This window comes from Heterodontus francisci, chromosome 1 (assembly GCF_036365525.1).
Source record: "Heterodontus francisci isolate sHetFra1 chromosome 1, sHetFra1.hap1, whole genome shotgun sequence".
In the NCBI taxonomy this organism is placed as follows: Eukaryota; Metazoa; Chordata; class Chondrichthyes; order Heterodontiformes; family Heterodontidae; genus Heterodontus; species Heterodontus francisci.
Genome location: NC_090371.1, coordinates 208,044,526 through 208,059,103, shown reverse-complemented (window position 1 = coordinate 208,059,103; position 14,578 = coordinate 208,044,526). Strand labels below are relative to the sequence as shown.

General features: G+C 45.1%; 1 protein-coding gene across 1 annotated transcript in view; it reads right to left on the bottom strand.

Annotated features, from left to right (window-relative positions):
* sh3d19 (SH3 domain containing 19) overlaps window positions 1-14,578 on the bottom strand; it is a 204,476-nt gene that overhangs the window by 42,090 nt on the left and 147,808 nt on the right. The window contains exons 12-13 of the mRNA XM_068041139.1: window positions 7,781-7,849; window positions 3,436-3,576 (exon numbers count right to left, since the gene is read on the bottom strand). Of these exons, the coding sequence (XP_067897240.1) occupies window positions 3,436-3,576; window positions 7,781-7,849 (210 nt within the window). The remainder of the gene's footprint in view (window positions 1-3,435; window positions 3,577-7,780; window positions 7,850-14,578) is intronic.

Genomic DNA, 14,578 nt, shown 5'->3' with positions numbered 1-14,578 from the left:
ACCTTGGTTAGACTGCACCTGGAGTACTCTGTGCAGTTTTGGTCCCCTTACCTTAGGAAGGATATAATTGCCATAGCAGGAGTGCAATGAAGGTTTACCAGACTTGTTCCCGGGATGGTGGGACTGTCCTATGAAGACAGATTGGGGAAACTGGGCCTGTATTCTCTAGAGTTTCGAAGAATGAAAGGTGATCTCATTGAAATCTACAAAATACTTAAAGGGATAGACAGGGTAGATGCAGGTAAGATGTTTCCCCTGGTTGGGGAGTCTAGAACCAGGGGACACAATTTCAAAATAAGGGGGAAGCCACTTGGGACCGAGATGAGGAGAAATTTCTTTAGTCAGAGGGTTGTGAATCTTTGGAATTCTCTACCCAGAGGGCTGTGGAAGCTCAGTCATTTAGTATGTTTAAAGTAGAGATTAACAGATTTCTAAATACCAATGACATAAAGGGATATGGGGATAGTGTGGGAAAAAGGCATTGAAGTGGATGACCAGCCATGATTGTATTGAATGGTGGAGCAGGCTCGATGGGCTGAATGGCCTACTCCTGCTCCTATGTTTCTATGCCCCATATCCTAGAAGTCTTTCTCCTTTGACTATTTATCCAATTCCCTTTTAACAGGATTCTATTAAATCTGTTTCCACCACCCTATCAGGCAGTGCATTCCAGATCCTAAGCACTCATGTAAAAAGTTTTTTTTTTAATGTTACCTCTGGTTCTCTTGCCAAATCACCTTAAATCTGTGCCCTCTTTTTATCAACCCTTCAGCCACTGGAAACCGTTTTTCTTTATTTACTCTATCTAAACCTTTAATGACTTTAAACACCTCTATCAAATCTCTTCTTAGCCTTCTCTGCTCGAAGGAGGACAACCTCGGCTTCTCCAGTCTATCCATGTAACTGTAATCTCTCATCCTTGGAACCATTCTCGCAAATCTCTTCTGTATCCTCTTCCAAAGCCTTCACGGCCCTCCTAAAGCATGGTGCTCAGAATGGGACACAATACACCAGCTGAGGCCAAAGCAGTGTTTTATAAAGTTTCAGCATAACTTCCTGGCTTTTGTACTCTATGCCTCAATTTATGAAGCACAGGATTCCACATGGTTTGTTAATCTGTCCTGTCACTTTCAAAGATTTGTGTACAAATATCCCCAGTCTCTCTGTTCTTGCATCCCCTTGAAAAGTGTAGCAATTAGCTTGTATTGTCTCTCCTCATTCTTCCTGCCAAAATGCATCACTTCACGCTTTTCTGGATTGAATTGCATCTGTCCACGCATTTCACCAGCCTGTCTATGTATTCTTGAAGTCTATTGCTAGCTTCCTCACTGTTTATTACCCTTCCAAGTCATGTCATCTGCAAATTTCAAAATTTTGCCCTCTACCCCAAGTCATTCATGGATATAAAAGATAGCAGTGGTCTTAGTACTGAATGCTGGGGAAACCACTCGTCCAAAAAACAGCCATTCACCACAACTCTGTTTTCTATCCCTTAGCCAACTTAGCCATTCCATGCTGCCACTGGTCCTTTTACCCATGGGTTTCAATTGTGCTAACAAGTCTATTATGTGGTACTTTATCAAACACCTTTTAGAAATCCATATACACATCATCATCTGCAATGCCCTTATCCACCTCTCTGTTAGCTTATCAAAACCTCAATCAAGTTAGTCAAATAAGATTTGCCCAAAACAAATCCGTGCTGACTCTCCTTTATTAGTTCATGCTTTTCCAAGAGGCTGTTAATTTTCTCTCAGCTTATTGTTTCTAAAAGCCGCCATAACATCAAAGTTAAAATGATCTGATCTGTAATTGCCAGGTTTATCCTTTTCCCCTTTTTTTGAACAATTGTGTTACAAAAGAATTTTGCACCAAATTGATAGCTGTATTAATATATATCAGCAGGAATATTATTTGATTGAGCAAATAAATCTCATTGACACTGCTGGTATGCCTTTGAAACTCACTGAATTGATGGCTCAGCAATGAATCATTGACCTGGATTTTATTTTGCTGCTGCCCCATAAAAGATGGCGGCCCACACTCACAGGCTTTACTCCTCGGAGCTGCCATGATATTATACATGGCGGCACATTTACTTGGCCGGGATGGACTGCACCCCCCCCACCGATGATGTGGAGAGGGCGGGCGATCCATCCCCGGCAATAGCGCCGGTGGGACCAGGGAAGTCATTAATTCCTTAATTAACATATGTAAATGTGGCTGCTGTCGCCGAGCAGTGCGGGGAGGCCCCGAGGCCTCGCTGCCGTCGGTAATATGGGGCAGGAGCCTTCCTGGCATCAGGAGCGTGGTGGGCCTCTCCCGGAGCCATTTTATGGCCCCCGCCCCCCCACCACAATCCCTGCGTCGGGGAGTTGGTAAAATTCAGCCCATTGTTTTAATCACGAAACCTAGTTGAACAGCCAGGCTCAGTAGTACAGGGCGCCATCCCATAGATTCGTAAATAGATCCAATACATGTGAAGACAGGTGAAATAGGTTACACATAGGTGATCTGCAGAGGTCCAAACATGACAGTTAAATCTGCAGAGTTTTCCTCTAAAGCCTGCCCGCAAACCTCAGTAATTCCCTGCTGTACAGCAATGTCTAGAACAAGTTGGCCAACAGCCTGATTGGCTGCATCTACCAAGCTATGGCAAACCTATAGGATTTAGGACCTCAGATACCGAGTTGTTTTATCTGTTGTAAGACATTGAAACTACCTAGCTTCCTAGGGCTGGAACATCCAATGGTTGCAATAATCAGTTGTAGCCTGGAACTTGGCACTACCTTCTTACGGTCACTCAACAATTACAGACTGATAGGCATGGAATGGCAACACTTCTCAAAACTACTTTATGAAGTACCACTAACACCAGCATCCATCAAACAGGGGTCAGGTATTGGCCTATTCGTCCCTTGCCTACAGACTCATGTCTGCAACATGGGTTTCTTTGATGAAAGGTCACAGATCTGAAATGTTAACTCTGTTTTTCTCTCCACAGATGCTGCCTGACCTGCTGAGTATTTCCAGCATTTGCTGTTTTTGTTCCTTTCTCTTCGTGTTGGTTCATCACTTCTTGTGCTCATCGCTATTGAGCCCTGGCAAAGGCTGTTAATGAGTTGAGATGCCTTTGGAGCCTATTGTGACACTCCCCTTTAATTATCCCATCCTTTTAAGTTCCACTTACACACAATGTAACATTCCTACCAATCATGTGCTCCCTGTACAAATCCTAGTCTACAGCTATGGCTAATTTTAATTATGATAATGAGTTACCTCTGAAAATTAGGTGCAAATAGCATACTTCCATTCATATCAATGCAAAGACGATTTCTATTCATAGTATTTTAAAACTAAATTTGACATAGCTATTCCAACTGCAAAATTTTATTTCCACCAGCAAGTACTGCAAAATGCATAGTCCGCACTGACCTTGCTGGACCCTTTCACCACCTCCTCATCCAGTGGCGTGATTATCTTCAAATGAGATGCAGGAACTTTACCAGTATCAAGCCCCTTTTGGCACTGGAAAGACTGGTCAATGTGTTGCTTGAGAATCAGGACTTCACCTCGCTATTAAAGCAGAAAGAGAAAAAAAGACATTAAAATACGTTACATTATCTTTTACCGAGCTACTTGCCCCTGCTTCATCATCTCCGACATTATTTCAGTCCACAACCCATTCTTCTACTGGATATACAAAAGTCAAAAGTATAACAATGCAACCCATCCTTTACCATGACACCAAAATAAGCTTGCCTTAATGATTCCAAAAAGCAAACACAGAAAAAAGATCACTTGGCCTAGATTTTTTCAAACACTTTGACTGGTTTTTCATGACCCGCTGGGGAAGGGAAGTTGGGACTGGAAGTGGGCGGTGCTGGCGCTCCTGCTCCGATCCCTGTTCTCAGAGCTATCTGCACCAGCCATCCAATTAACGGCCTTCAGGTGGGCTGGCCGATCATTCACTGGCTGGAGGCGGGGAGTGAAGTGGTAGCCCCGTGTCAGCTGACGTGGTTGGATGTGTTGGCATTATCTTTAAAGGGCTGCCATCACCAGAAACCTGCCTTTGACCACCTTTGCAGCCGCCTCAGACCATCCTCAGTCATGGTGACCATGAAACTACCGGATTGTTGTAAAGACCCATCTGATTCGCTAACGTCCTTTAGGGAAGGAAATCTGCAGTTTTTACCCTGTCTGGCCGACCTGTGACTCCAGACCCACAGCAATGCGGTTGACTCTTAACTGCCCTCTGAAATGGCCTGGGACGATACTCAGTTGTACCAAACTGCTACAGAAAAGCTGAAGAAGAATAAAACTGAATGGACCACCCGGCATCGACGTAGGCACGGAATTGACAATGACACACCCAGCCCTGTCGACCCTGCAAAGGCCTCCTCACAAACATTTGGGGACTTCTGCCAAGATTGGGCGAGCTGTCCCACAGACTAGTCAAGCAACAGCCTGACATAGTCATACTCACCGAATCATACCTTACAATCAATGTCCCAGACACTTTCATCACCATCCCTGGGTAGGTCCTGTCCCACCAGCAGGACAGACTCACCAGAGGTGGTGGCACAGTGGTATACAGTCGGTTGGTAGTTGCCCTGGGAGTCCTCAACTTTGACTCCAGACCCCATAAGTCTCATGGCATCAGGTCAAACATGGGCAAGGAAACCTCTTGCTGATTACCACCTACCACCCTCCCTCAGCAGTTCTCCTGCATGTTGAACAGCATTTGGAAGACGCAGTGAGAATAGCAAGGGCACAGAATGTACTCTGGGTGGGGGACTTCATTGCCCAACACCAAGAGTGGCTTGATAGTATCACTACTCACCCAAGTGGCCAAGTCCTGAAGGACATAGCTGCTAGTCTGGGTCTGCAGGAGGTGGTGAGGGAACCAACAAGAGGGAAAAACATACTTGACCTCGTCCTCACCAATCTGCCTGCCGCAGATGCAAATGTTCCTGACTGTATTGGTAGGAGTGACCACACCACAGTCCTTGTGAAGGCAAAGACCCAACTTCACACTAAGGATACCCTCCATCATGTTGTGTGGCACTACCTCCATGCTATATGGGATAGGTTCAGAACAGATCTAGCAACTTAAAACTGGGCATCCATGTGATGCTGTGGACCATCAGCAGCAGCAGAATTGGATTCATCCACAATCTATAACCTCATGGCTTGCCATATACCTCACTCTACCATTACCATCAAACCAGGGAATCAATAAAAGCAAAATCACCCTGGTTCAATGAGGAGTGCAGGAGGACGGACAGGAGCTGCACCAGGCATACATAAAAATGAGGTGCCAGCGTAATGAAGCCAGAACACAAGACTACATGGATGCTAAAGAGCAGAAGCAGCATGCAGTAGACAGAGCTAAGCGATCTCACAACCAATGGATCAGATGAAAGCTCTGGAGTCCTGTCACATCCAGTTGTGAATAGTGGTGAACAATTAAACAATTAACCAGAGGAGAGGGCTCCACAAACATCCCCATCCTCAATGATGGAGGAGCCCAGAACATCAGTGCAAAAGACAATGCATTTGCATCCATCTTCAGCCAGAAGTGCTGAGTGGATGATCCATCTCCTCCCTCCTCCTCAGGTCCCCAGCATCATAGATGTCAGTCTTCAACCAATTTGATTCACTCCACGTGAAATCAAGAAATGGCCGAAGGCACTGGATACTGCAAAGGGAGTAGTACTGAAGATTTGTGCTCCAGTGAGGTGAGAGTGACTGCCCTTGACGTCAAGGCAGCAGTTGACTGAGTGTGGAATCAAGGACCCCCTAGCAAAATTGAAGTCAATGGGAATCAGGGGGAAAACTCTCCACTGGGTGGAGTCATACCTATACAAAGGAAGACGGTTGTGGTTATTGGAGGCCAAACATCTAAGCCCCAGGACATCATTGCAGGAGTTCCTGAGGGTAGTGTCCTATGTCCAGCCATCTTCAGCTGCTTCATCAATGACCTTCCCTCCAACATAAGGTCAGAAGTGGGGAGATTCGCTGGTGATTGGACAAGGTTCAGTACCATTGGTAACTCCTCAGATACTGAAGCAGTCTATGTCCCAAGACCTGGACAACATTCAAGCTTGGGCTGATAAGTGGCAAGTTACATTTGCGCCACACAAGTGCCAGGCAATGACGATCTCCAACAAGAGAGGATCCAACCATTTCCCCTTGACATTCAATGGCATTACCATTGCTGAATCCCCCACTATCAACATCCTGAGGGGGGGTTCCCATTGACCAGAAATGTAACTGTACCAGCCATATAAATACTGTGGCGGCAAGAGCAGGTCAGAGGCTGGGAATTCTGTGGCAAGTAACTCATCTCCTGACTCCTCAGTGCCTGTTCACCATCTACAATACACAAGTCAGGAGTGTGATGGAATACTCTCCACTTGTCTGGATGAGTGCAGCTCTAACAATATTGAAGAAGCTCAACACCATCCAGGACAAAGCAGCTCATTTGATCGGCACTCCATTTACCACCTTAAACCATCACTCCCTCCACCACCAGCGCAGTGGCAGCAGTGTGTACCATATACAAGATGCACTGCAGCAAACTGTCAAGCCTCCTTCGACAGCACCTTCCAAACCCACAATCTCTACCATCTTGAAAGACAAGGGCAGCAGACACATGAGAACACCATCACTTGCAAGTTTCCCTCCAAGCCACACACAATCCTGACTTGGAACTATATCGTCGTTTCTTCACTGTCGTTGAGTCAAAGTCCTGGAACTCCCTTCCTAACAGCACTGTTGGTGTGCCTACACAACATAGACTGTAGCAGTTCACGAAGGCGGTTCACCACCACCTTCTCAAGGGCAATTAGGGATGGGCAATAAATGCTGGCCTTGCCAGAGACACTCACATCCCATGAAAGAATAAAAAAATCCTGCCCACCAGTCTGTGACCACCTTTGCAGCATTCAGCAGACATCCAGACAGCTGTGGGAGAGGGCGAAGAGGTCCCAGATGCAGCCTTCTGCTGCTGTCCCATCCCGAGGTTGCCCTTGCAGATGACTGTGAGGTTGCTGCTGACTGGATCTATGTGGCTGCACCTGCCTTCCTCTCAGGTTCTCCTCCTCACTGGAGGATCTGCCTCCTGAATGGACGATGTCCATGGCACTTGGGCACTGCCGGTCCCAAGGGCCACTCTGCCAGTTATTTCCTCAACACTGCCCACTCCACCTCACTCTGAGCCCTCTCTTGATTGACCCCCCATGCCAGGAGCTTGATGGCATGGTGGAGGCTTGACCCCAGGTTCCTGGCTCCTCAACTCCCCCTCTTCCACACTAAATGCTCTGGCCGTGCTGCACCAGCCTTCCTGTGAAGGTGAACTCCCTGATCCCACAGCTGCCGAATGAAGCAATGACCTCAGCTGCCACTCTTAAATACCTGCCGATGCTCTGACGCCCTGTGGCCCCCATGCACTCATCGTAAAGTTTGAACGGGCACATAAAATGTGAAAATGTGAAAACATACAAGCAATCCTCTGAATATTTTCCCCATCACTAACAGAAATTCAATTGCTTTGCTACTTGAAGCAACTGTATTCTGTCGGAGCATCAAAAGAAGGAATGATTTGAATTCTTAACCCTAGCATTTCTCAGTACAGGATTTGTTTTGGCTACATTAAAATTAGATTAAAAGTCTCAAAGTGCTGCTACATATATCCTTGCAGTTGACTCAGTAACAGTGTCCTTGCTGCCTAAAACCTCTATACAATACAGAATGTGTAAATGGAAGTTCATCTCACCTGGAATGACAGTTCTCCTGGGACCCTGGAGTTGACATCACATTGAGCAATCCCATGAGGCACAGGCAGCTGGAAATGTATTTTTAAAAAGCACAAAGCTGAGAATTACAAAAAGGAAGAACAAACATGCATTTATAGGCCATTCAGTCCCTTGAGCCTGTTCCCCCATTCAATGACACCATGGCTGATCTGCAACCTAACCTCCCATGTCCTCAGAATGTCCCTAAAGCCAATGATTTATTTTTAAGTGTTTAAACTCTTTGTAGACAAACACAGCAGCCAATTTGCAAACAGCATTGATACGAATGACCAGCTAAGCAGTTTTTGGTGATGTTGGTTGAATAGTGCTTGAGGATCATTTATATCCACCGGAGGAGGCTGATGGGGCCTTGGTTTAATGATTATCTGAAAGATGGCACCTCTAAGAATGACACTTTCCCTCAGTATTAAAAGTGTCAGCTTAAATTAGTGCTCAAGTCCTAGAGTAGGGCTTGAACCACGACTTCGGATTCAGAATAATGTTGTCACTGAGTTAAGGTTAATACGCATAAACCTAATGTTATGAAACCTTTTCATCATAAAAATCCAGACAAGGCAGCACGGCTGTATACTTTTTCCTAGCTTAATCCACACAAGCACATTTCTTGCAGCAAAAGCATAAATTCAAGTATGCAGAATGTGTTTCTAATTGTGCTATGCATATCAAACAGGAAATCTCTTCCCCAATCTCCATGAATAGATTTTATGATCAAAGATACATTTTATCTTCAGCTGTCATGGAGTCTCTAGCTTCATTATTAAACATGTATTACCCAGGGTAATATGATTTTTGATAGGAAGAGGATTCTTGAGCATGTTGCAAATCACTGTTTGAATAAATTCACACTGATATACCAGGATATCAAATTTACGAGCACAATACCATAAAAACGGAAGATGATCCAAAGTTACAATTAGATTCAGATAAAAAGAACGGCAAATCTGAAGTAGAAACAAAATAATAGAATTGCACACCACACTAGTAGGTGTATGAAAAAATAAGTACGATTACGTTTCAGCTATTGATTCCTTAATAGAATTGGTTGGCTATTTTAAGAATCCACACTTTGTGATGAGGGGGGTTATACCTGAAATGCTAACCTATTTTTCTCTTTCAGATGCTGTGCATTTCCAACAGTTTTTAAAGGTATTATATAGCAATTAGATTGTGTTTACTGATTCGTCTACATTTTCTATCTGACATTTACTCTTGTATTCTGGAACATAGAGCAATGATTCTTGAAATTAATTTTAGGATAACATTACAAAAGTTATAGTATTGAAAGGAAGTGGGGGCAATTTTGACTGGGTGATAGTGTAAAATGGACAATATTGACTCAGCCGCCAGATGTACATCTCGCCTGATTTTCATTAATGAAAATGAAAATGGGAAGAAAATGGGAAGAGATGTATAATGGGTGGCTGAATCACATCATCTGTTCTACATTATCATCCAAAGTCAAAATGAAGTCAAGCTAAAAATCTTATTTAGTTGTGCAGGTTTTCATACTTGAATATATTTGGCTATATGTCCACCACTGGACAACCAAAGACTGCAGCGGTTCAAGAAAAAGATCCATATTCTCAGGGCAACCAGGAATGGGCAATAAATACGACCTGCCAACATCGCCCACATCCCAAGAATGTGTTTTTAAAAAGCACAAAAATGCATTTTCAACAAAAGCCTTGTGGCAGCCTGGAGTACAGTGCAGATTCCCTGCATGCCAAGTTCCTTGTCTTGGTTGGACCAATTGTGAAGTATTTTCCTATGTGAGGAAGTCAAATAAACGAATAAGTGTCAGAGCACAAGTCACGCAAAGAACATAAAAACAGAAAGTGCTGGAAATATACAGCAGGTCTGGCAGCATCTGTGGAGAGAGAAACAGAGTGCACATTTCAGGTCTGTGACCGAAATGTAGTAAGCTTTGAACAAGTGAAAGATGGGGGGCGGTGCAGAAAAGAACAACAAAAGGAAAGGTCTGTGATAAGGCGGAGGGCAGGAGTGATTAAATGACAAAGATGACATGGAACAAAAGCAAAGGGAGTGATTATAGGTCAAGGACAAAGCATTTGTACAGAGAGAGTGTTAATGGCTGAATAATGAACAGCTTTGTCTGAAAGTAAAAACATGAAAAACAAGTTTGAGACTGGTACAGGGTGAGAAAAAATGAAAATGACAGTCATGGTCTGAAGTTGTTGAACTCAATGTTGAGTCCAGAGAGCTGTAGAGTGCCTAATTGAAAGATAAGGTGCTGTTCCTCGAGCTTATGTTGAGGTTTGTGGAACACTGCAGCAGGCCAAGGACAGAAATGTGAGCATGAGAGCAGGGTGATGAATTAAAATGGCAAGCAACCGGAACCTTGGGATCATGCAGGTGGAATGAGCGGAGATGTTCCCAATCTGCGTTTGGTCTCCCATGTAGTATAAGGGGTCTGAAAGGGTTAATGTTGAGCAAGTGTAAAAAATATCTCCTACCATGAGAATGTAAGAGATCACATGTGAGGAGAGATGCAGCGTGGCTGCATAGAAGTCACACAGACTGGTGTGGAGCTGTACATAGCTATAATGTAATAAAGGTCACAGACCTGAAACATTAACTTTGCTTCTCTCTCCACAGATGCTGCTAGACCTACTGAGTATTTCCAGCACTTTTTGCTTTTGTATGTAATAAAGGTTAATGTTTTAAGTACTCAAGACTAATGAATCTCTCTAAGCTGAACTAACTAAGTATATTAAGATGGCAGCATACCAACCAAACATACAACATGTTGGTCAGTGGTGAGATCTCGTGAACTACGGGGCTTCTTACCATGCAACACCCAAAAGAAGAATTTTAAGAAATACTTTGAAGAGAGCTGATGTGAAAAAAGCCCCAAAACTGCAGAACTCGAGAAGAGACTGTGGAAAAGCTCTATGGACACAGGAGGCACAGAGAGTCAGGGAAATGGCGTGTAGAAATCCAGTCCAGCAATCGTAGGCTTCGAGTCAGAGAACGAAGCAAAGATCGGGGATGTGGTGAGCAACCCTGAAAGGGGGTAAAAAATTTGGTCCTAACGGCACTAGGCAGGCACCACCGGGAAAATCAAAAGTCCTTAGCAAGGGTGGATCCGAGGTCGGGCACCATTACACATTGCGACCAGAGAGAGCAAAATAAACAAGGCTGTAAATACTCAAATATTAAAGGAGTATAGCAGTAACACTACAAACTGCGTGTAAAACAAGGAGGAAACAAATCCAAAGTCTAGTGGCAAGATTTCACAGGGGGAAACGGTGGCCATAGCGGGAGTCAGCAAGGGCTGAAAGCGCGGGAAACTTCCGTTACTGGAGGGAAAAATTCAAAAGTGGAAGTAAACCAAACAGAAGCTATGGATCTTCAATTCACAATACCAGACAGGTTTGGACACGTGGAAGGACCAAATCAAACCCAAAATTGGTCACTTTGGAAAAAAAGATTTTGAGTTACAGAATTGCTTCATAATTAGACAGCAGTCTTAAGCAGAGCAAGTTAATACATTGCTGTATTCCATTGGAGCAATAGCAGATGATGTTATTGCAAGACAAAGCATTAATGAGACATCAGCCAAATTTGATGAAGTTTTAAAAGCCATCGGTAGTTATTTTAACCTGCGGAGCAATAAGATTCTAGAAAGGGCAAGATTTAACAGAAGGTTCCAGAAACCAGGTGAAACAGTTGATGCTTTTATCAATGACCTTTACAGACTAGCGGAAAGATGTGAATATGGAGACCTAAAAGCAGAATTAAGAAGAGACCACATTGTAGTAGGTATTACTGATGAATCCCCATCAGATTTATTGCAGTGTAAAGAAGATCTCACCCTGGACAAAGCTATTCAGCTGGTGAGACAAGTAGAGGTCAGGAAGAACAACAGAGCAATCCTGAGAGGTGAAGAAAGACCTTGGTGCAGGAAACCTTCAGCACTGTACAGTTCGTTAATCAGAGGGTTGTAAAAGAAGCACCAGAAAAGAAGGTACACATGGGGTGGTGGAGGGGTTGAGGTGAGCGCAAGACGCCATGAAACCTTACCAGTGCTGTGGCACCAAAAATACCCACAGGCGCGAACATTTTCCTTCAAACAAAGCAGAATGTTTCCACTGTAAGAAAATAGGGCATTTTTATAAAACGTGCTAAAGTAAAATCGCTACTCCCACAAATTCGAAAGAAAAAGTCTTCAAGAATAGCATGGTTAATGAAGGAAAACAACCTCCATCAGGAGAGAAATCGGAAAACTTCCTTGGTGAGATCAATGATCCTAATCAGGCATTTTGGTCTGCAGATATATGTGTCAACCGCATATCACTAATTTTAAACTGGACACTGGAGCAAGTGTAATGGTCTTATCAGACAAAGAGCTGTGGTTATCACCACATTACAAAGAACAAACAAAGAACAAAGAACAGTACAGCACAGGAACAGGCCATTCGGCCCTCCAAGCCTGCTCCGATCTTGATGCCTGCCTAAACTAAAACCTTCTGCACTTTCGGGGACCGTATCCCTCTATTCCCATCCTATTCATGTATTTATCAAGATGCCTCTTAAACGTCTCTATGGTACCTGCATCCACCACCTCCCCTGGCAACAAGTTCCAGGCACTCACCACCCTCTGTGTAAAGAACTTGCCTCGCACATCCCCTTTAAACTTTGCCCCTCTCACCTTAAAACTATGTCCCCTAGTAACTGACTCTTCCACCCTGGGAAAAAGCTTCTGACTATCCACTCTGTCCATGCCGCTTATAACTTTGTAACCTGCAAACAACAAAAACTCAGTTACATGGCCCATGGGGTTGAACTGGAAGTTAAGGGGAAGCTACAGGAAACACTCCAGTAGAAGGGAAAGCAGATATTAGAAACACTGCATGTTCTACGGAATCAGGAATTCTCTCTCTTAAGCAGAAGAGCTTATATTGACCTTCACCTTATAAGGAAAGTGGAAGAAGTTAAGCAACAAGAATCCAGGCGTCACTTCCAAAAAGAATTCCTGAAATTGTTTACTGTTCCAAGGAGACTGAAGACCAAATATAGTATTACTTTGCAAAATGATGTTAAACCAGTATGTCTTTTCACACCTAGGAAGACATCACACCTACTAATGAAGCAAACATAACATCAACTAGAAGACATGACCAGGATGGGAGTCATTTCTCCTGTCACTGAACCTATAGAGTGGTGTTTGGGAATGGTTCCAGTTCCTAAACCTAACGGTGATCTTCGCATTTGTGTAGACTTAACTACACTCAGGTCAAAACCTCCCTGTACATGGATGACGTCGCCGTCTTCTGCTCGGATCCGCTGTCCGTGCGCAGACTGATGAGCATCTGCGACCAGTTCGAACTGGCCTCGGGAGCCAAAGTTAACCACGGCAAGAGCGAGGCCATGTTCTTTGGGAACTGGGCTGACCGATCCTTTGTCCCCTTCACCGTCAGGTCAGATTACCTGAAGGTGCTGGGGATATGGTTCGGAAGGGCCGGGGCGTGCACCAAAACATGGGAGGAGCGAGTAGCCAAGGTACGACAAAAGTTGGGCATGTGGGGGCAGCGATCTCTCTCCATTGTGGGTAAGAACCTGGTCATCAGGTGCGAGGCACTCACGTTGTTGCTCTACGTGGCGCAGGTCTGGCCCATACCCCACTCCTGCGCCGTGGCAGTCACCCGAGCCATTTTCCGCTTCATCTGGGGATCTAAAATGGACCGGGTCCGGAGGGACACGATGTTCAAATCTCTGGACATGGGCGGGAAAAATGTACCCAACGTGGCCCTCATCCTGATGACCACCTTCGTGTGCGGCTGCATCAAGCTATGTGTAGATCCCCAGTACGCAAACTCCAAGTGTCACTACGTGCTGAGGTTCTATCTGTCCCCGAAGGATGGGCCTGGTCACATTGCCGCGGAACGCACCATGCAGTTGGGCGGCGCCGTACCACCTATCCTTCGTGGAGCAGTTTCTGCGGAAAAACACCTTTGACCACCGGTCCATCAGGCAGTGGTCTGCACGGAATGTCCTCAAGGCCCTACGGGAAAAGGAAACGGTGGATCCTGTCGGATGGTTCCCCGAGCAGACCGTCAAAGTCATTTGGCGGAATGCCTCATCACCAGAACTTTCAAACAAGCACCAAGATGTAGCTTGGCTGGTGGTGAGAAGGGCCCTCCCCGTCAGATCCTTCATGCACACCCGAAGTCTCGCCCCCTCCGCACAGTGCCCCCGCGTTGGCTGTGGTGGGGAAGAGACGGTCGCCCACCTCCTCCTGGAATGTGCCTTTGCAAAGCAGGTGTGGAAAGAGATGCAGTGGTTTTTGTCAAGGTTCATCCCAAGCAGCTCTGTAACACAGGAGTCTGTGCTCTACGGGCTGTTCCCAGGGACGCACACCGAGACAAACATCAACTGCTGCTGGAGGGCTATCAATTCGGTGAAAGACGCCCTTTGGTCTGCCCGAAACTTGCTGGTCTTCCAACGCAAAGAGTTGTCCACCGCCGAATGTTGCAGACTGGCACATTCCAAGGTCCAGGACTACGTGCTGAGGGACGCACTAAAGCTTGGGGCAGCCGCAGCAAAGGCTCAATGGGGAAAGACCACAGTGTAAGGTTCCCCCACCAAGCTGGACTGAGGGGCTGGATCCATGGGAAACCCCTCGAACTGTATCGTTAATATTCTGAATTGCTGTAAATGTAAAACTGTAATTGACATGACAATTGTGAAACGGAAGGGTTGGGAAGAAACTCATGACAGTATTGAAGGAAACTGAT